At 30.9% G+C, this 22,762-nt stretch overlaps 1 protein-coding gene across 7 annotated transcripts in view; it reads left to right on the top strand.

Moving 5' to 3' along the window:
• The window catches only part of LOC127724177 (mitogen-activated protein kinase kinase kinase 15-like), a 104,975-nt gene that overhangs the window by 21,555 nt on the left and 60,658 nt on the right, over nt 1–22,762 (top strand). For 6 of the 7 annotated variants that reach the window (XM_052231072.1, XM_052231069.1, XM_052231071.1 and 3 more), the window contains exons 4-13: nt 1,746–1,918; nt 5,885–5,960; nt 9,679–9,771; nt 11,867–12,022; nt 14,331–14,452; nt 15,783–15,895; nt 17,055–17,214; nt 19,062–19,140; nt 19,743–19,811; nt 21,769–21,840. In XM_052231072.1, coding sequence (XP_052087032.1) covers nt 1,746–1,918; nt 5,885–5,960; nt 9,679–9,771; nt 11,867–12,022; nt 14,331–14,452; nt 15,783–15,895; nt 17,055–17,214; nt 19,062–19,140; nt 19,743–19,811; nt 21,769–21,840 — 1,113 coding nt within the window. Of the gene's footprint in view, nt 1–1,745; nt 1,919–4,241; nt 4,347–5,884; nt 5,961–9,678; nt 9,772–11,866; nt 12,023–14,330; nt 14,453–15,782; nt 15,896–17,054; nt 17,215–19,061; nt 19,141–19,742; nt 19,812–21,768; nt 21,841–22,762 lie in introns of those variants that run through there. The other variant, XM_052231073.1, reaches the window with a different exon arrangement.

The raw sequence follows: 22,762 nt of genomic DNA, 5'->3' as shown, positions 1-22,762 counted from the left end.
TAACATTTGTGAGTTGATTATGTAATAGACATATGTATTATTGTCATTTTGTTTATTTTCTTTTGTTTCCTATTCTGACATCGGATTCGGACTTCTCTTAAACTGAGTTTTACTGTGCGTACTGTTGTACGTTTGTTTTTTCTACATTGGCTAGAGGTATAGGGGGAGGGTTGAGATCTCAAAAAACATGTTTAACCCCGCCGCATTTTTGCGCCTGTCCCAAGTCAGGAGCATCTGGCCTTTGTTAGTCTTGTATCATTTTTAATTTTAGTTTCTTGTGTATAATTTGGAGTTTAGTATGACGTCCATTATCACTGAACTAGTATACATATTTGTTTAGGGGCCAGCTGAAGGACGCCTCCGGGTGTGGGAGTTTCTCGCTGCATTGAAGACCCATTGGTGGCCTTCGGCTGTTGTCTGCTCTATGGTCGGGTTGTTGTCTCTTTGACATATTCCCCATTTCCATTCTCAATTTTATATCCTGATAAATTAAATTAAAATTGATTTTACCAGAAATTCTCAAGATTTCATATACCTTTTTTTACAATTTTTATGAAAGTTTTACCTCTCAATTCAGAATTAACAGTAATTTTTTAATTAAAATTTTTTTATTTAAGAATAATTGATTGGAATACTAGATTGATTTTTGAGGTCACAATATTTGTACATATTTAACATCATATTAGCATCACGATGAAATCTTAGTTGACATTAAACTCAATAATTATACTTTACCAATGAAAGGAATTTGTGAAAATGATCTTTTGAAGCTTTGTTTAATCTGATTTAATACACCTTCTATTATGCAAATTGGAGAACTAAAGGAATAAATCTGGTAGTTTAAAAAAAGGGGTACTGTAAAATTCATATTTTATAATCAGAATAGTATGATTGACTGCACTTTATAATTTACAAAAAAAGTCCAGGGAAATAAGGTTGTCCAGAGAGGTACAAAATATTTCCTTTTCTTGAGGGACATGTCTAATGGTTGAAAAAGACTAGGTCCACATTTCAGAATTTTGTTTCTTGATAATGCAAGAATTTTTTATGCTAGACTTGATAATATTTTTAAGTACTGTTAATTCAGAATTTATTGCTATGTTTTTATTTATGCGAAAAATTTCAACAATTTCATGCTCGCAATGATAAAAAACTCGCCTTTATGATTTCAGCAGTGATTTTCCTTTACAAAATTTTAGCAGTCACATTAATAAGATTCCATATTTTTACCAGTAATCAGTGATTTGCAATAATAAATGCATTCATGAGGGTAGGAATGCCCTTTACTGTCAGGCGTCAAATGGTCATTTTCGGCTACCGTTTGCGTCAAATTGGTTATCATTTTATCGTGATTCGTCAAAATATCCTTATCGTGATTAGTCAGAGGTCTCAAATAATTATCCGTTACCGTTATTTTTGGAAAAAAATTAACGTGATTCGTCAAAATCAGTTGATTTTTTTGTTGTCATAAAGAAAAAGTACATTTTATCGTCATGCACCAAAAATTACCGTTAAGGTTGGCCAGATTTTTTACTGTTATTCATCATGAAGGCACCCCCATTACAACCCTCATTCATTAATTTCGGAATTTACAGTAGCACATCCTCACTAATCCATCATTTTGTTTGTCCATGATTTTAAAAAGTATTAAGCCTGAGAATCAACGGAATTTTTAAATGAAAAATCAAAGTGCTTTCACGGATACTATGTTAGCTAATATAATATTAATTTTTTTCATATTTCAGTTATCATGTGGTGCAAATGTGGAATTCCTACCATATTTAGTTGACGCTAATAATGTACCAGTAGTTGTAGAAAATTCAACACTGCCTCAGGATATGTGTATGCACCCAGAAAAAGGAATGTCTTTATATTATCAGCTAAAGAAAAGATTGATAGAATTACAGAAAGAAAATATGTAAGAACTATTTTTGGGAGGGAACTTAAGGTGTAATACCACCATTGATTTTCCCCTATTAGTCTTTGTTAAATTTGCACTTTTCAAAAAATTGTGCAGAATTTATCTTTGTTTCAAATAAAGAAATACTTGGCATGAGTAAAGTTTTATCCTGTCCAGTACTATAGAAAAAATTTCACATAACATTTCATTGCATATAAGAAAATAACCATCACTGGAAGTTAACCAATCAAATTTTCCCCCTTTTTTAACCTGTGTACAAGCTTTAGTAACCATGTAACCTCAAGTTTCCAAAATATTCTATAGGAACCCCAAATAAAGAAATAATGGTGCTTTGAAATACCCAAGATATATGTTTATGACTCAGAAATGTTTTACTGCAATGAAATGTAGGATCAATTACCTACAACTGTCAAATTCAAGGGAATATTTTTTTTCGACCTATTTTCGTATGCAACCGGATGTGACGTACTATGATTTGGTGGTATTACACCTAAAGAAGACTTTTTTGTTGAATAAACTGAATGTGACTTTTTTCCTTTGTAATACTGGTTATTTCAAGCATTCCTGTCAAGTTTTGTCATAATCAGTTCAATAGTTTGAGAAAAATCTAGTATAATGTAAGTCGACATCTACAGCGATTCGAGCAAAATTTCTTCGAAAAATTCAAATAAAGCCGCATCATGATAGAATATAGTGTGGACCAATAAATGATCAAATATTTATCTCATCTGCCTACAAACAGTTGAATATGATACAAAAGATGACTTTAGGATGATAAATACTACTAATGGACCTCTTATTCTTCCTTATAAAGTCTCTTTTGGTCCATTTATACCTCTCATTTCCTCAAAATTTCTACTTTTTAGGCCAATAAATAAAACATTTGGGGTAACTTTCACTCATTTATGATAGGAATGTTATTATAAATGATTAATTGAAGTATTCAAGCTGCGTGAACTATCCGTATAAAAGTTTACTGTCTCCAAGGAGGTTTCAATAAGTCCTTGCGTAAAACTTAAATTTACGCCGCGTTCCAGAGAGGGACATAAAAAACTTCTCTTTTGGTGAATAATTTGTTGTTACTGCTTTAAAAATAATTTCATTTACTTAAAACTATATATTTATTAAAGTATTTCTTAGGAAAAATTTTCTAGTATAGCAGAATATAAGAAATAAGGAGAAAAAGCTCCCCAAGACTCTAAGTATGGCTTGTTCTGTCAACTAATATTCATGGTAAAGTCCTATTTCAAGGAAATTTTCTCATAAAATGTATTTTGGAGACTCAATCCACTCAGAATATTTCATTATTTGTAATATTTCACTTAAATAGCAAGAAATTTTAACACATGAGAGTACTCACAAGGTCAAAGGTGCATGTACAGCTTCCCATATTAGGTGTAATACCACCATTGATTTTCCCCTATTAGTCTTTGTTAAATTTGCACTTTTCAAAAAATTGTGCAGAATTTATCTTTGTTTCAAATAAAGAAATACTTGGCATGAGTAAAGTTTTATCCTGTCCAGTACTATAGAAAAAATTTCACATAACATTTCATTGCATATAAGAAAATAACCATCACTGGAAGTTAACCAATCAAATTTTCCCCCTTTTTTAACCTGTGTACAAGCTTTAGTAACCATGTAACCTCAAGTTTCCAAAATATTCTATAGGAACCCCAAATAAAGAAATAATGGTGCTTTGAAATACCCAAGATATATGTTTATGACTCAGAAATGTTTTACTGCAATGAAATGTAGGATCAATTACCTACAACTGTCAAATTCAAGGGAATATTTTTTTTCGACCTATTTTCGTATGCAACCGGATGTGACGTACTATGATTTGGTGGTATTACACCTTAAGAGTTGAGAAACATTTTATTTTACTATTGTGTTTTTTTTTATATGAATGATTTTTATTTTATGAATTTTGTCTATATAACTTCCTGTTGTTACATTCAAAGATAATTTTAATCAATTGCGAATTTATATAAATTAATTTGTTTATTTACATAATGAAGAGGAAATGATATAAAATATTTTTAAAACTTAGCCCCGTTTTAGCCATCTACATACCAAAAGAAAGATATTTAAATAATTTCTAGTCTGTTATCACAGGGATGAATTTAAACATATTGGCTGTAACAGTCATGTATTTTGGGATAATATTGATTTCTGACAAATGCCATGAATATGATGAAACATTTATGTGGAATACTGTGAAATATTAGAATTTATAAATATGAAACTTTAAACATATGAATTTTAATCATGAAATAACTTAATTTACAATCCAATTGATTTGTTTATTGATTGCACAAACTCAGTGGTTACTTTCCTCATCAGACCCTAGAATTTCTCCAATGAATAATTGCTTGGATTGGGCAGGTAGTCTGAAAAGCTAGTAATAGTTTGGATGAAACAGGTAGGCTACAGAGCTTATAAAAGTTTGGGTGGGGCAGGTAGGATGCTAAGCTAATGAAAGTTTGGATAGTGCAGGTATGATGCAAAGCTAATAATTGATTGAATGAAACAGGTAAGCTGCAAAACTAATAATAGATTGGATTGGACAGGTAAGCTGCAAAGCTAGAAATGGATTAGATGGGACAAGTAGACTACAAAGCTAATGATAGCTTAGATGGAACAAGTAAGCTGCAAAGATAATAATAGATTGGATTTTGGACAGGTAAGCTGCAAAGCTAAAAAAGGATTAGATGGGACAGGTAGACTGCATAGCTAATAATAGTTTGGATCGGACAGGTATTCTGCAAAGCTTATAATATCTTGGATGGGACAGGTAGACTGCAAAGCTAATAATGAATTGAAAAGGACAGCTGCAAACCTAATAATAGCTTGGATGGGACAGGTAGGCTGTAAAGCTAATAATAAATTGAAAAGGACAGCTACAAACCTAATAATAGCTTGGATGGGACAGGTAGGCTGTAAAGCTAATAATAAATTGAAAAAGACAGCTGCAAAGCTAATAATAGCTTGGATGAGACAGGTACGCTGTAAAGCTAATAATAAATTGAAAAGGACAGCTGCAAAGCTAATAATAGCTTGGATGATACAAGTAGGCTGTATAGCTAATAATAAATTGGATGAGACAGGTAGGCTGTAAAGCTAATATATAATAGCTTGGATAGGACAGATAGACTGCAAAGCTAATAATGAATTGGATAGGACAGGTAGGCTGCAAACCTAATAATAGCTTGGATGGGACAGGTAGGCTGGAAAGCTAATAATAGCTTGGATGAGACAGGTAGACTGCAAAGCTTAAAAAAAGTTTTGTCTTGGACAGGAATGCTGTATTGTGTTGTTCTGGTAACTTACTATTAGCCATGTTTTAATAAAACTTATGTATGCACTTAACAATATGTTCATATCTTGTTACAATGACCTGATAGATTTAACAGCCTTCTTTTACTTTAGGGGTCCCAACATTACTGTTAAAAAATGGAGGGTCCCACATTATAAAGTGTATTTAAAATGCATTGTGCTGTTGTTTTATTATTTACTGTTGTATTGCTTGTTTATATAGTATTGGCTTGTATATAGGTTGTGGGATACCTAAAGTAAAAGAAGGCATTATTGCTCTCTTTTACTTTAGGGGTCCCATTAAAATTTCCTATGTATAGGTTGTGCGGCGTCCATGAAAGAACAAGAAAGTGATATGTTTTTTAAAGTTTTAGTCAATATCTATACGACAGAATTTAGATAAAAGGATGTGAGGATGTAAAATTTAATACACTTACAACAGGTAAAGAAGTAAATATTTAATATTATTACAAAAAACATACTTTTACGGACCAGGACCCTGTAAGTAAAATCCAAAAATGTCGGGACCCCTCAAGTAAAAGAAGGCCGATTTAACTTTCAATGATGTTTCTGCCATTTGAAAAATTACATTCTACTTATTTAAATATTTTTAAACCCTCATAAATATTCTTTTTTTTTTTACAGTGCTCATCAAAAAGAAAGATTTTTAAATGATTTAAGAAAAGCAAGACAAAGTTACAAAGGAGAAGAACTTGTGAAGGTAATATATAGCATTCTGAATAAAACTCCCAAATAAAAATAAAAATTTGTTTAAGCACTGATTCTACAACATCCATCAATCTGTTTGCTCCTTCTTCTGTCTGTTTGACCCTTTGTCCACCCAACTTCAGGTTAAAGTATTTGGTTTAGTTAGTTAACCATGAAGTTGTGGTCACATCAACTTGGTATTTAGTAATCATGTTAGTTATGATGTGAATTTTTTATAGTTTTCAAATTATTATAATTAACTCAACAGGCGTAACTTATAAGTTTGACAATGCTATAAGACATAAAAAGGTTCCCAAAAGAAGTTTATTCTGTTGTTAAACAATTTTAGTAATTTGTACATTTTAATGAAGTACAATTTATAATATATATTTTAATTCAAAGAAGGAGGTATCTAAAGAGCCATTTTTTTGCCCTTGCAATTGTAAAAATAGTAATCTTATTCATGTCTTTCAAAATAATGTTAATTTCATTCCTAGATCTGAACAAGATGATATAATCTTGACACTGAAGTGCAGAGGAGTCACTAGTGATGTCACTATGCTGTCATAAACATGTTGAAATTTACGTATTTGACATGAATAAAAATATTGCCATTTCAGGCATAGTTTTTTGTCAAAATATATATCAGTATCAGCTTTTCTCAACAACATATTTTATACACATTTATTTATTAAATATCTTTGTAAAAAAATATTTTGTAGCAAAATATCTTTTTTGGTAAAGCAGTTGCTCATATCTAAAAATTTATGACAAGATTTCAAAATTTTTGGCAGTTTTTGCTGTTCTGCACTAATGTTTGAAACCCTAGTGCCAGTATGTAAGGCAAAATTTATCAAATAAATACTGATGTCCAATGGACTTTTAACATCTGAAGGATATTTTTTGGTAGATTCATAATACTTGTTGATTTTTGAATTCAAGGGGCCGAAAAAGTGGCCTTATCATACCTTCTCCTTTGGTTGATGTATATATCTAACTTTATTCCCAAGGGCAGATCCATACAGGGCTCGTTCCCACTTTTAGAGCAAAAATTTTTGTTATTTTAGTGTGTTTACTTATTATTCTTCTGCCAGGGCGCTATGTCCAGCCTCTTCCCTTTTTCTTTTTTGAAAATCCTGGATGTGCCACTGATTATCTTCACAGATAGCATGTATATTTATTTTCACAGTATAAAATAAGGAGATGTGGTATCATTGCCAATGAGACAACTATCCAACAGAGTCAAAATGACGTGTATGTAAGCAATTTAAGGTCACTGTACAGCCTTCAATAATGAGCAAAACCTATAATATTAATTATACTACTTTCAGCATAGAAAAAAAATGTGTCAACTTTTTTTCCAAATACCTTATTGATTAATTTCTCAAAATTTTAAAATTGAGCTGTGTCTGACATGCAAATATTCAGATTTCTTAAGGTGCCATATCAATGAAAAATAGTGACTTTATCCATAATATCAGTACACCAGCTTAGGAGCTGTCAGAAAGGGCATTATATCAGTTGGGAAAATCTAAATGTGTGAATGAAATAAAGGGCATATTAGGATATGAACTCTATTGCCGACAATTTAATCTTATAATAGATAAAAAGGTCATAATATATAAATATCTATCATTCATACAAAATTTGAAATATATAACATGTAAGTTTTATGTAAGAAGTAATAAGGCAAGGGACACAATAGATGACAATGATACCCAAGGTGATGATAAAAAAAACATTAACCATGGCGATGTGTGATGTGTAAATAATCACATATTTCTTCTGTATCGTCTAAGTGAAAAATTATTGATACAAATGATGCATACATTTATCTCTCATTAGTACCTATATCCAAAATAACAGTAGAACTGCTCAAAGCTAGGTGAAAGGTTATTGTACTAAGGATACATTAACAGTAGATTTACCAAAGGATCAATTAAAAGTTTTAATTTAAAACATGTGAATACCATTCAAAGGGCATGTGAGGAAATCATCAGGCATCGGACACCTTAAGTGATTATCTGGAAACACAAATGTTATGTTGCACGCACACAATTTTGAGTAACTTTACCCAAATTAACAGTAGAACTGATAAAAGCTGTCAGAATTTTACAAAAAGAGCAAGTAAAATGTTTAATTGTCACACTTAATAATAGAAAAAATAAAGTTGTCAAAGTAAAAATGTTATTATGAGTTATATCTATACAAAGGTTTAGATTTGAAATACTCAGGATTTATAATTTTTCGTGGGATACTAATTTTCTAGGGTATAGGTGAGCCACAAATTTAAATGTTCAACCAATTCAAATTTTCTGTAGGCTTGTATGCAGACTTTGGCAAAACCATGAAATTAAATACATGTATCAACAAAAACAATTATTCCTCATTCCAAGAATATCGGAACCCAGGAAAATAAATTAATCCACAGTATACAAATGTTTATGTAAGAAAGAGTCAAAACAAATTTGAAAAGTGACAAATAAGGTTATTATGATAAATGTATGGATGAGAAAAGAACAAGCTGTGACAAATGGAGGTAAAGTCCTCATATGCCCTTTGTATAAATAACACATTGAAATTGTCCTTTAGTTCTTTTACAGTTTGGATATTATTCCTTGGAACAAGATCTTTTACGACACCTTTTAAGCTGTTCTACTTATTGTCGAGCCTTCGACTTTTGTCGAAAAAGCGAGACATAGCGATCCTACATTCCGTCGGCGTCGTCGTCGGCGGCGTCCACAAATATTCACTCTGTGGTTAAAGTTTTTGAAATTTTAATAACTTTCTTAAACTATCCTGGATTTCTACCAAACTTGGACAGAAGCTTGTTTATGATCATAAGATTATATTCAAAAGTAAATTTTGTAAAAAAAAAATTCCATTTTTTCCGTATTTTACTTATAAATGGACTTAGTTTTTCTGCCAGGAAACATTACATTCACTCTGTGGTTAAAGTTTTTGAAATTTTAATAACTTTCTTAAACTATCCTGGATTTCTACCAAACTTGGAAAGAAGCTTGTTTATGATCATAAGATAGTATCCAGAAGTAAAATTTGTAAAAAAAAAAATCCCATTTTTTCGGTATTTTACTTATAAATGGACTTAGTTTTTCTGCCAGTTAACATTACATTCACTCTGTGGTTAAAGTTTTTAAAATTTTAACAACTTTCTTAAACTATCCTGGATTTGTACCACACTTGGACAGAAGCTTGTTTATGATCAAAAGCTAGTATCTAGAAGGAAATTTTGATAAAATTTTGTTCCATTTTTTCCATATTTTACTTATAAATGGACTTAGTTTTTCTTCCAGTTAACTTTACATACAGTCGGCAGTTAAAGTTTTAAAAACATTTATTAGATTCAAAAACCATCCTGGATTTTTACCAAACTTGGACAGAAGCTACTTACAATCAAAATATAGTATAGAGAGGAATATTTTTATTAATTTTTTTCCTCATTTTTGTTGAGCCTGCGATTAACAGCAAAAGTAGGCGAGACACTGGGTTCCGCGGAACCCTTACGAATTTTATTTTCATTATAGCCACTAATTATTTTTACACCATCATTTGTGTCAAGATATTTATCCCTTATAATTAAATTGTATACAATGAGACAGCAGTCTAACAATATAAGGCGACTTTAACTGATCTCTACCGATCACACTGTTGTTCACTTATGAGTAGAAAATGAACATTTTGTTTAATCTGGATTTTTGTGTTTTCTTCAGCATTTAGACGGTATGAGGAGACGACTTGATGACCCACAGTTACTGTCGGTTGATGTTGTGTTTAATATGCTGCTATCATTCAGAGATATTCAGGTATGTGACTGGTGTTTATATTCTGATTTGAAATTTTTTGTTTTAAAAAAGAGAAGATAATTTTAAAGGGCAATTAAAAACTAGAAGTCATAGAAAGACAGCTAAAAAAAAAAGAAGGAAAAAAAGTCCATAAACACTTCCCCATCAATAGGTTATTTTCTTTTCAAATTTATGGTTTGACAATTATCTGTTGATATATGTAAGGCCATAATTATTCTTATCCCTACCCTGATTTTTTTCAGAGGCCATAACAAACTATTTGGATTATGGGGTTTTTTGTTCATTTTACTTAAAATTTTCGCCTAAAAGGACAACCAAAAACATAGAGACTGTCAAATTAAAAAAACAAGTTTGATGACAATCTAAGAAATTTTTTTAATGGCCGAAGTCATTTTAATTTTGAGTCGAAAGACAGATATATAAACAGGACAATCATAAAAAAAATCGGCTTTTCCACCAATGATATTTAAAACAAAATATGAAGTTACACATATACCACTCAATGACATGGATTAAATTAAGGGCCAGTGTGAGCTTTTGCTGTTAAATTTTAAAAAGATCTTCTTTCAACACATTATTGAAGTTATTGCTCTTTAATGATAATTTCTATCATTAATTTGCATTTTTTGCCTATTATCTGGAATATTATTATAGATAATTAAAAACTTTAAAAAGGAAAAATTATCAGCAAGATAAGGTCTACAAAGTTGTCAACATGATTGAAATTGTCAATTAATTCTTAATAGAGTTATTCCATTTAATGTTGATTTTTTGCTAAAAAGTGGCCATTGTTGAAGATGCAGGTGAGTGACACAGGTTCTTTAGAGCCTCTAGTTACATCTCCCGACAAAGTTCCAGAAACTAATTTACATTGACATTGGTTTTGTCCAGTTTTTTATTATTATTGTCGAGCCTTCGACTTTTGTCGAAAAAGCCAGACATAGCGATCCTACATTCCGTCATCGTCTTCGGCGGCGGTGTCCACAAATATTTACTCTTTGGTTAAAGTTTTTGAAATTTTAATAACTTTCTTAAACTATCCTGGATTTCTACCAAACTTGGAAAGAAGGTTGTTTATGATCATAAGATAGTATCCAGAAGTAAATTTTGTAAAAAAAAAATCATTTTTTCAGTATTTTACTTATAAATGGACTTAGATTTTCTGCCAGTTAACATTAAATTCACTCTGTGGTTAAAGTTTTTGAAATTTTAATAACTTTCTTAAACTATCTTGGATTTGTACCAAACTTGGACAGAAGCTTGTTTATGATTAAAAGCTTGTATCTAGAAGGAAATTTTGTTAAAAGTTTTTTCCATTTTTTCCTTATTTTACTTATAAATGGACTTAGTTTTTCTTCCAGTTATCATTACATACAGTCTGCAGTTTAAGTTTTTAAAACATTTATTAGATTCATAAACTATCCTGGATTTTTACAAAACTTGGACAGAAGCTACTTACAATGAAAAGATAGTAAAGAGAGGAATATTTTTATTAATTTTTTTCCTCATTTTTGTTGAGCCTGCGATTAACAGCAAAAGAAGGCGAGACACTGAGTTCCGCAGAATCCTTACAAATTTTTATATTTATGCCCCCGCTGTAGCGGAGGGTGCATTGAGTTTTACCCTTGTCCGTCTGTAGGTTTGTACATATGTACGTACCTCCGTACGTCCTATAGTTGGTTTCTGTTCTCTAACTTTAATTTGCCTCAACCAAATGTTATGAAACTTATACACAATGCTTATTACCACATAACACAGATCAATTTTTTAATTTTGGTGGTGTCACTTCAACGGTTCTAGAGTTATGCCCCTTTATAAATGGAAGAATTGCCTAATTTTTCATTTCCGTTCTCTAACTTTAGTTTGCCTCAACCAAATGCTCTGAAACTTATACACAATGCTTATTACCACAAAATACAGATCAAGTTTGAAAATTTTGGTGGTGTCACTTCAACGGTTCTAGAGTTATGCCCCTTTACAAATGGAAAAATTGCTGAATTTTTCGTTTCCGTTCTCTAACTTTAGTTTGCCTCAACCAAATGCTATGAAACTTATACACAATGTTTATTACCACAATTTACACATTATTTTTCAGGAATACAATTCTATGGTTAAGTTAGTAGAAGATTTAGAAAACATACCTAATAATACGATATCATCATCTATTGGTATACAGTATCACTATGCCTTTGCATTGAATCGGAGAAATAAGGAAGGAGACCGACAGAAAGCTCTAAATGTTGTAACAAAGGTATGAATTATTTCTATCAGATGTGTTTAATAATAATGTATTTGTTTAAAAAACCCATAAATTTTGAGAAACATTTTTTGTGCTAGGATTTCAATAAAAATTGACATATAGATACAATATGCTAGTCCAAATTGATTCTCTTTATTATAAAATTATCCATTACTGTAAATTCTGAAATTAATGCGAGTTTTTTATTAAAACGAATAATGCGACTCCATGAGTATCACAATAATCAGAACTTGCATTCTGATATCTGATACATACATCTGTATGAAGCTTTTCCTAAAATCGCAATAATTTAACTTGTATTCACACAACAACCATTTGATTTTATGCAATGCTCATACATACAGTTTGAGAATAGAATGAAATTAATTAATTAATTAAAAAATCAGGAATAGGTTGTTTAGGCAGAGGATCATTGTTTAGAAGATATTATTTTTTTTCTCTCATTTTTAAGTGACATGGTAAAATTTTGATTTATCCTCAAATTATGAACAATCATGATAAGAAGATATTAAATTTTGTCTCTTTCATTTTTAACTTAAGAAACACACCAAACATTTAATTCTTCCTCAAATTATAAACATAAATGTGATTTGGAAACATCACAAACATTATTAAATTAATATAATGAATTTCTAGGATTTTGTAAATAAATTTTATTATGATGACTATAAACTATTATAATAAATAGTAACGGAGATATTAATATTTAATAGTAAGGTCAATGACCACTGTCCAGTAATTCCATTGGGCATGTCTTGACGTAGATTTGAGAATAGTGAACAAAAATTTAAAGCTTTAATATTGAAAACATTGGAGTACAAATTCGATTTTAGTGAAGAAATTCCTATAGGAATATTTAACATTATTGTAGTAATATTTATACGACCGCAAAAAAATTTTGCGGTCATATATTGGTATGACGTTGGCGTTTTTGGTGTCGTCGTCCGAAGACACATTGGTTTTCGCACTCTAACTTTAGTTTAAGTGAATGGATCTCTATGAAATTTAAGCTAAAGGTTCAATACCACAAAAGGAAGGTTGGGATTGATTTTGGGGGTTATGGTACCAACAGTTAAGGAATTAGGGGCCAAAAAGGGGCCAAAAATAAGCATTTTTGTAACTTCCAGACAATAACTTGTGTGTTAGTGTATGGATCTCTCTGACATTGTACCACAAGGTTCCATATCACAAAGGGAATGTTGGAATTGATTTTGGGGGTAATTGCCTCAAAATTTTAGGAATTAGGGGGCAAAAAAACAAGCATTTTTCTAGTTTCATGATAATAACTTGTGTGTAAGTGTAGGGATCTTTCTGAAATTGTACTTCAACGTTCCATATCACAAAGGGAAAGCTGGAATTGAGTTTGGGGGTAATTGCCCAAAACGTTTAGGAATAAGGGGCCAAAAATAAGCATTTTTCTAGTTTCCAGACAATAACTTGTGTTCAAGTGTATGGATCTCTCTGAAATTGTACTGCAAGGTACCATACCACAAAGGGAAGGCTGGGATTGATTTTAGGGGTAATTGCCTCAAAATTTTAGGAATTAGGGGCCAAAAAGGGAAAAAAAACAAGCATTTTTCTAGTTTCATGTCAATAACTTGTGTGTAAGTGTATGGATCTTTATGAAATTGTACTACAAGGTTCCATATCACAAAGGGAAAGCTGGGTTTGAGTTTGGGGGTAATTGCCCTAAACGTTTAGGAATTTGGGGCCACAAAGGGGCCTAAAAACAAGCATTTTTCTAGTTTCCAGACAATAACTTGTGTTCAAGTGTATGGATCTCTCTGAAATTGTACTGCAAGGTACCATACCACAAAGGGAAGGCTGGGATTGAGTTTGGGGGTGATGAATCATAAGGGGGTTCAAAAAATTTGGGGAGGGATTTTTTTTTCTTTAAAATTTTCCATTTTAAATTGGTTATTTCTGATTTATATATAAAAGCAAATAATAATGATATGGTTTGAATAGGTAAATTAAAAAATTTTAAGTTCTTAGACCACATTCATTCTGTGTCAGAAACCTATGCTGTGTCAAATATTTAATCACAATCCAAATTCAGTGCTGTATCAAGCATGAATGTTGTGTCCATACTTGCCCCAACTGTTCAGGGTTCGACCTCTGCGGTCATATCAAGCTGCGCCCAGCGGAGCATTTTATTTTTGAATGGTTTAATTACTACAAAAAATTAGATTTGATTGAAGTATCAACTAATAGGAGTAAAAGTATATATGTACCTATATATATGTAGATGGGGTTAGGACTACTGTGAAATTTTATTGAGTTAACTTTGCATTTGTAGGCATTATCAAAGACTGACAACCAGACGCCAGACATGTTGTGTCTCTGTGGTAGGATATACAAGGACATGTTTGTGGAAAGTGATTATACTGACAAAGAGGCTTTAGATAATGCTATTTTATGGTTAGTAGTCTAAAATTAAATGGTGTTGGAGATTACTTGTGGATTACGGTACTACTGTATCACTAGCCTGTCAACACTGATGTTGTTGTGGCAGGTGCGCTCAACTCCAATTTTAATTGACTAGGATTGTCAGTTTCCTACCGAAGGTCGGTTCTCTCGGGGAACTACGGCTTACTCAACCTATAAAAACTGGCACGAAATAACACAATATTGCTGAAAGTGGCGTTAAACACCAATAAATCATTTGATTAGGACTGTTCCAAAATTAATCATGATAGGAGATGGGAAATTAATCAATTATAGATTGTTGCATTTTCTATTGAAATTTTATAAGATTTTAAGTAAAATGAAAATTTAGTATTATCGGTAGTTGGGGTCTGAAACAGTGCCTCTAATGTCCGCCATTCATTTTATAATGGAACAGCCCTTACTTAATGTCGATAAACTAATGTCATATTTATAATTAGTACCTGAGCAAGTTGACTGAAGTTTTGCTAATAAGATATGCAGTGAACTGGCATTATTAGTTTTATAAAAATGTTAAATCTTATGACAAACTATCTTGTATTTTATTTTAAAAAATGATAGAAAAGATATTGAAAATATTAAAGTAACTATTAAAAATAGTTACACAGATGATAAAAGCAAGTTTCAGCAATTTTGGTTTCAATGCTTGTAAATTTTTTTTAAACATCTTTTTTTATAAAAGGAGTAGGTTTGATAACACCTTAAAACAGCCCCCATTTCTAGCTACAATTTCAAATTAGGATTTATTGACCAATATCACAATGAATCATAGCTAATACATTGACTAGAAAGGAAATATGTCTTTTTGTTGAAATTTACGTACTTGTGTTCTATTCATGATGTCACAAATAGCACACATTTTGATTTTCCATGAAAATTCAATGAAAACGGGTAAATTTCTCTTGATTTTCTGGACAGGAAACATGGAGTGCATGTGTCTACAAAGAAGATCTTTTAATAAAATTTCTGTTATAACATTTAACTGACTTGATATTTAGTTTATCAATGCCTGCGGTCTATGTTTCTGAGGTTGAATTCTGGACAATTTTGTCAAATTTCGCAAAAATCTCCATGTTGACCTATTTGGATGTAAAATTCAACACTTTAAAACAAAAACTTTGACAAGATAAGATATGATCAACTTTCTCACACATCTTTTTATCACTTTAAAACAATTATTATCTTGATTTTATTAACTTAATAATCAAGGCCAAATATGACCCGTGCCAAACTTACTCGTGAAGACTTTAATTTATTTATTACTTATACCTTGAAGATTATTTGTGTATTTGATTTTTTATAGGTATAGAAAAGGATTTGAGAGACAACCACATGAATATGCTGGAATAAACTTAGCTACATTGTTAGTGATATCAGGGAAAGACTTCTCTACATGCCAGGAACTTCAAAGAATAGGTTTGTTACGTGTACCAGTGTCATAAATGCTTTTAAATGGCGATGAATCTCCTATTTATGTTGCAATGTATAGGTAGAAACATTACATATGATCAATTTACAAATTATTTGTAGATGAAAATTAAAGTCTTCTTGCTAGAGCAGTTTTTTCATGGTATTGAAAAATCAACAGATAATTTAGATCAATTTTTTGTTTGGTTAAAATTGATTTGAATCAATATATCAAAAATAAATTAAATCAGCAGTTTTCAATACAATACAATGATACAATACAATATGTTTTATTTAAAACACTCTTACACATTCACATGTGAAACAAGAGGTAAACATACTGTAAATTCAGAAATTATGGCGATGTTTTTATTATTGCGAAAAATGCAACAGGGTTATAATCGCAATAACTTGAACTCGCATTTTGAAATTTTTTATATGAATTAAACAGGACTTTTCTCAAAATCGCAAAAATTAGAATCGCATTTTAGTCTAAAATGACAAAATTACAATAATAAATGCACGCAATAATTTCTGAATTTACAGTATACAAATTTTCAGAATACAAAAATCTGTCTTTTATTTTGAATGTATTAAAACTGTTTTTTCCGATTTTAAAAGTAAAGGTTAAATACAATTTAACAATATAAAAATAAGAATATGTGGTATGATTGCCAATGAGACAATTTTCCACCAGAGACCTAATGACATAGGTAGCATAGTTGTCTAAGAAGTTCAACTACAGCAAGATCAGAGCCTGTCAACACTGAGTTTGTGAGTTCAAACCCCATTCGTGGCAGGTGCATTCTACTCTGATCTTAATTGACTATGATTGCCAGTTTTCTGGCCAAAGGTTTCTCTTAGGGTCCTCTGACTTCCTCCACCAATAAAAACAGGCCGTCACTACATAGCCAAGAGAGCTAAAAATGGTGTTAAACACCAGTAATTAATCAATCATCAAATCGAATGACTTTAGATTTAAGCATATAGAACTTTTGTTGAAAAAAAATATAATTACCTGATTTCAGGTATGATATTGAATAACCTGATTGCAGATTACTGGGATGTGGCTGCCTTCTTTAAAATCTAGGCCAAATTGTTTGCAATGCATTCTGGGTAGACATAGTTTATGCATAAAAATAATAAGTGATCATGATTAAAATTTCAGGTTTGATATTGAATAATTTGATTGGTAAGAAAGGAAGCTTACCATCCTTAACAGATTACTGGGATGTGGCTACCTTCTTTGAAATCTCGGTGTTAGCTCAGGATTTTGGAAAGGCTGTTCAAGCTGCAGAGTGTATGTTCAGTTTAGAACCCCCATACTGGTAAGTATTAGTAATTAGTATCAATTAAATTCATAAATTAAACAATTCTGCAAGTGTTATGTCCTAAAGAAAAAAGACTAAGAAGACAAGCAACAGTTCACAAATCACAACTAGGCGAAGGGGGCATTTAGTGTTAACCTTGTCCATCTGTACGTACGTACGTCCCAAAATAGGTTTCCATTCTTTACCTTTACCAAATGTTATGAAACTTATACACAATGCTTATTACCATCAAACACAGATCAAGTTTGAATTTTTTTACCTTTACCAAATGTTATGAAACTTATACACAATGCTTATTACCATCAAACACAGATCAAGTTCGAATTTAGGTGGTGTCACTTTTACAGTTCTCTAGTTATGTCCCTTTATAATGTTATATGCAAATGGAGGCATCATCTGCAGGGCCTAATCTAGGATTTTGAAGAGGGAGAAGTGACTTCTCCTTCCAAGAGAGAGAAGGGAGAAGTGGTCAATTTCTTGGAGAAGTGAGATTCCATTACCGTTTCGGTTGCATCGTGTTTTCATGCTTATCACTACGGAAATTGTTTTAATATTCAATAAAAGATATACTTGCAGTTTTTTCATATGTTATTGTACACAATGTATATATAGAAAATTCTTAATAAAAAGGTTTAGACAATATATAGTTGTTATTTATTTATTGATACCATTGTGTTCTAAATAAAATTTGTTGATTGGGACATGAGGGAGTAGCCTAGTAATATTATCATGATAATGATGCATTAAATTCATGTGCATCTGCCTCAATTTATTTTTAAAAGTCCAGAAAAAATATAACTCCCAGTTTTCCTGTTGAATTTCACATGACTGGGAATTTAATTTATACATGTATCACCACTTGTCATTATTTTGTAAAACATTATTGAATGTCCAGGACATTATGTTAGTTGTAAATTGAGATTATCGTTAAAGATTGTAAGTCTATAAATGAAAATATTTTTCAATCGCATATTAATTATCCGACAAAGAGCTCATTTCTATCATTTTTTAAAAATATCATCCATATCAACGAAATTGTCGTGAGAAACAATCCACTGCTGATCACAACCTGGTCGAGTGTCGTACGTTTACCATCCCATTATCCATCAGCAGTCTTTCTACCTTTTATATTTCAATTTTTATTCAATCAATATAATAAATCTACCGTTAATTCCAACCTTTTACCTACCGAATAGTAAAATTGATCGACTCGTGTAAGTTGTAAAAGTAAAACAAATCAGCTGAGTGATTACGCAACATCCTCAGATGAAAATTATCGTAAAATGATAACTTAAAACAGACGGTCAGTTTTCCGTTTGAACAGTTTTGAAAGTTATATCCGAGGATGTTCAAAGTCGCCATTGTATTTATTTAATTTGATCGTTGACAGTATTAGTCCTGGGTCGTTTCAAAAATCTCGATTTTCCTTGTCAGCCGCCATTTTTTTTACCTGTGAGACTTGTCAATCACAAGTTATCTCCCTTTTACCTATTTTGATAGCGATTTGACTTCGCTATGAAGTCAGTCGGCCGGCGAGATTTAGCGATTTTCAAAATTCTTTGGCGACTTAAATCGTCATTTCGCCGGCAAGATTATGGCCTGCATCTGTGTCCCATAGTTATGACAAGTTCAAATTAATTCATCCGTCTGTATGTGTGTTTGTCTACTGAAATTTTTATCACATTTTTTATTAAGTTAAAATATAATATTGGGTAATGAAGATTTTGTACAAAGTGATATTAAAAATGATATTGAACTATGAAATCAAAATTGTATACAATATGTTGTTCTGCCATATGTATATCTGTGATAGTTTTTGTAACGATGTCTTATTTATAATACAGGTACTTGAAGTCTACAGTAGGTAATATAACCCTGATCAACAGATTTAGGAAGACATCAAGTCAGACAGGAGATTATCAGGTATGTTTAAATAAAAAGTTGGAGATTAATTGGCATAGCATAATGAAATCAGAGCTCTGAAGAAAAAAAATAAGAACTGTTTTGGCAAAATCTATTTTTTTAAGTTTAAAAGTAGATTTTCTGTTTAGTTTCAACATTTTTTATGCCCCCACCATAGGCTACAGGGGCATTAATTAAGTGTTACCCTTTACAGTTTGTTTTTCCATCATTCTGTCTTTCGTCTTTTTCCGTCCATCCATCCCATTTTTTTGCAAAGCTTGAGTGGGGCATTGGTGTCCTCAGACACATTCTACTTTTATTTTTATTTCTTTCAAAAGAAATTTCAGGCAAAATGTTTGCATTTCATAATACTAAATTTAATTCTTTTCACTGAAAATTAGTTTTATATCAAATATAAAATGTTGTTGAAAGAAATTAAAAAGAATAACTTGACATTATATTTAATATATAAAACTAAATTTAATTAAAAGGAAATATTTTATATCAGTTGTACACTAAAACTGTCACTAGATATTGAATGCACATAATAGTTATGCATTACACACAATTCAAATGTACATGTTGCTGTTTAATTGAAATTTCATTATTGTTGTACATTTCAGTTATTCTGTTTTTGGATGGATTTCTTTGTGGAAGCAACAAAAACTGAAACATCAGTTACAACATTCCCAGTAAGTATTATATTCATCCATAAAAGTTGAAAAATTACCAGGGAAGGGGAATTCAGGAATGTGTTATTAGAAATCTCATTTAACTTTTGATGATATAAACAAAAAGTATTAACAAAAATACCTTACTCCAAGGCTAATTCAAAAACGGGAAGTCCATAAAACCTGAAAAAAATCAAACATTATACTAGATCAACCTATGGAACGAAAGGAAAAAAACTGTCACATTCCCGACTTAGTACAGGCATTTTCTTAAGAAGTTAAGCCATTGTTAATTGAGCATATTGTTCAGTTTCAGAATTTACATGAGAAGAATGGTTTTAATTTAACTCTTTAATAAATTTTCATAGATCCTAGCTTGGATTACAGCTTTTCTATAAAAGCATGCAAAGCAAACCTTTGATCAACTTGCTTGCTATGTTTGTTTGGATGTTTGTAAACAACAGGTAGGTAGTCTATTTCAGTCTGTTTACTATATACTGGAATTTGATTGGACAATAAACATTAACTTCATTTAAATGTTAAGTTTCACATTGTATGGCAATTTTTAATGTCCAATCAAATACCAGTATATATTAAACAGACTGAAACTCCGCCTACCCTTTTGTTTACAAACATCCAAGCAAACATAGCAAGCAAGTCGATCAAAGGTTGGCTTTGCATGCTTTTATAGAAAAGCTGTTAAAAGCCGTTAATTTTAATGTTTACTTGATAATAATTTAGAAAACTTAAGTTACCAAATGTTGGCAACAATTCTACTTGCTGTGTTTGACTTTCAAAATAAGCAATGTCAAATTTAAAACCAGGGTTACTTACATTACATTTTTAAAGATGGTTGTAACTTATAGAAATAATTGAGAGATTGAAATATGAGACTTGTAAATTTATGAATGATGATTATGATGAATTTGTGTTTTATGTGCAGTGACAAATATTACATCAATATCAGGACAACAAATTGTTAATATATGGATATGAACCCTGATTTGTACTATAATAATAATAATACATGTAATAATAATAATAATAATAAATCATTTATTTGAAGAGGGTAGACACAGTTAGTTACAACACATACAAATTACAATAAAATACAATCAAAAACAGATATTTACACATAGTTAATTTACAATCATTTAGTTCAATGTATCATTATAAAAAATAAAACAGTTAAAGAGGTAGATGTAGTAAAAAATGTAAAAAATATAGTATACAAACAAAATTAAATAAAAAAATATAATATACAAATCAAAATGAAAAAAAAAAAAAATATGATATACAAATCAAAATAGAATGAAAAAAATATAATATACAAAACGAAATGAAAAAAATATAATATACAAATCGAAATAAAGAATATATAATATACAAATCAAAATAAAGAATATATAATATACAAATCAAAATAAAAAAATTAAAATATCCAAATCAAAATAATACATTGTGTGAAAAACTAGACAGACACATTGCCATTGAGCCAGATTTTTAACAATGCAAGTTAACAAGGTTGCAGCCTGGAGGAAGACATATCACCCTACCTGAACAAATTATTTTGACTGCCAGCTGACCAGCCTTTACACTTATCCCTAAATGCTGCATGCTTAGTTGAGAGACAGCAGATACTTATTTTGAAGTCTTGTGTGTGACCAGGACATGGATTGAACTCAGGACCTCAAGCAGTTAGTTGTACACGCTACCACTTGGAAGTTTATAATTACAGAACAGGGATGGTGAAGGCAATATGAATCATTGCGATATTAATTTAAGTAGTACTGAAACTGTTTTTCTAGTGCTAGATCCAGCTTGATAATGTAGAAACATTGTTTGTATAATTGAGCATAGCTTAATCTTTAATACATATCTTTATTAAAGAAAGAAAATTATTTAGAAATTTTATGGAGCAAAACCTGACTTCAAGACGCTGAATGAATACATTATATAATTTTTATCATTATTACAGGTCCTGGTTTTAGAACCAACAAAGAATTTTATGCCTAGTTATGTACAGATTAATTCAGATGGTGAAAATAAGGTAAAATTTTATTGTGGTGCCTGCAGTGAATGATCTATTTATTCAAGTTATGGGGTGATTTTTTCTTAACTTATATTTTTTTTCTAGACCCGATTAAGTAGGGGATGCAAGATTTAGACATGTTTTTGATTTCACTTGAATGCACTTGTAAAGCTGTATATTTTAAAAATTTATAATTTGTCTCTGGAAAAAAGAATTAATCTTAAAACGGAGAAAATAAATACCAAAATGGCATATTTTTGCCAGGTGAGCAATTCAGGCTCTCAAATCTTCATTAGTGTTGTACTATTGTTCTTGAAATTAAAATTTCCTTACTCAAAGGCTTGAAAAATTCTAATTTTTTTTTAATGATATTTTTACCAAGACCAATCTGATACAAGTTAACAGCATTTATCATAGTACTATATATTACTATGGATTCATTTATTTTTCGTGGATACCAATTGTCATGGATTCAGGGAATATTGCATTTTTGTTTATATCTATTTTTGTGGTTTTGTCAAAGTATCCTTTCAATATAAATAAGAAGATGTGGTATGAGTGCCAATGAGACAACTATCCAACCAAGTCACAGTGTGTAAAAAGTAAACAATTATAGGTCAAAGTACGGCCTTCAACACGGAGCCTTGGCTCACACCGAACAGCAAGCCATAAAGGGCCCAAAATGACAAGCCTAAATATAATGTGTACTCGGTGTACATTTAAATTCATGGCTTGACTATAGCTACAAAATCCACAGAAATTGGTATTCCACAAATAATAATGAATCCATAGTGTGTATATTTATATGGCCCAACCGACTTAGGTCAGGGTTATATAGTTTTACCCTTATTCATCGTTCCGTCATTCTGTCATTCTGTCAATTTCGTCATTCTGCAACGAAAAGTTATACAGACTTTTTTTCTAAATGCCTTCACATATT

The sequence above is a fragment of the Mytilus californianus genome, unplaced genomic scaffold (assembly GCF_021869535.1).
Source record: "Mytilus californianus isolate M0D057914Y unplaced genomic scaffold, xbMytCali1.0.p SCAF_14, whole genome shotgun sequence".
In the NCBI taxonomy this organism is placed as follows: Eukaryota; Metazoa; Mollusca; class Bivalvia; order Mytilida; family Mytilidae; genus Mytilus; species Mytilus californianus.
The sequence above is the reverse complement of the archived record's forward strand: the minus strand, read 5'-3'. Positions and strand labels throughout refer to the sequence as shown.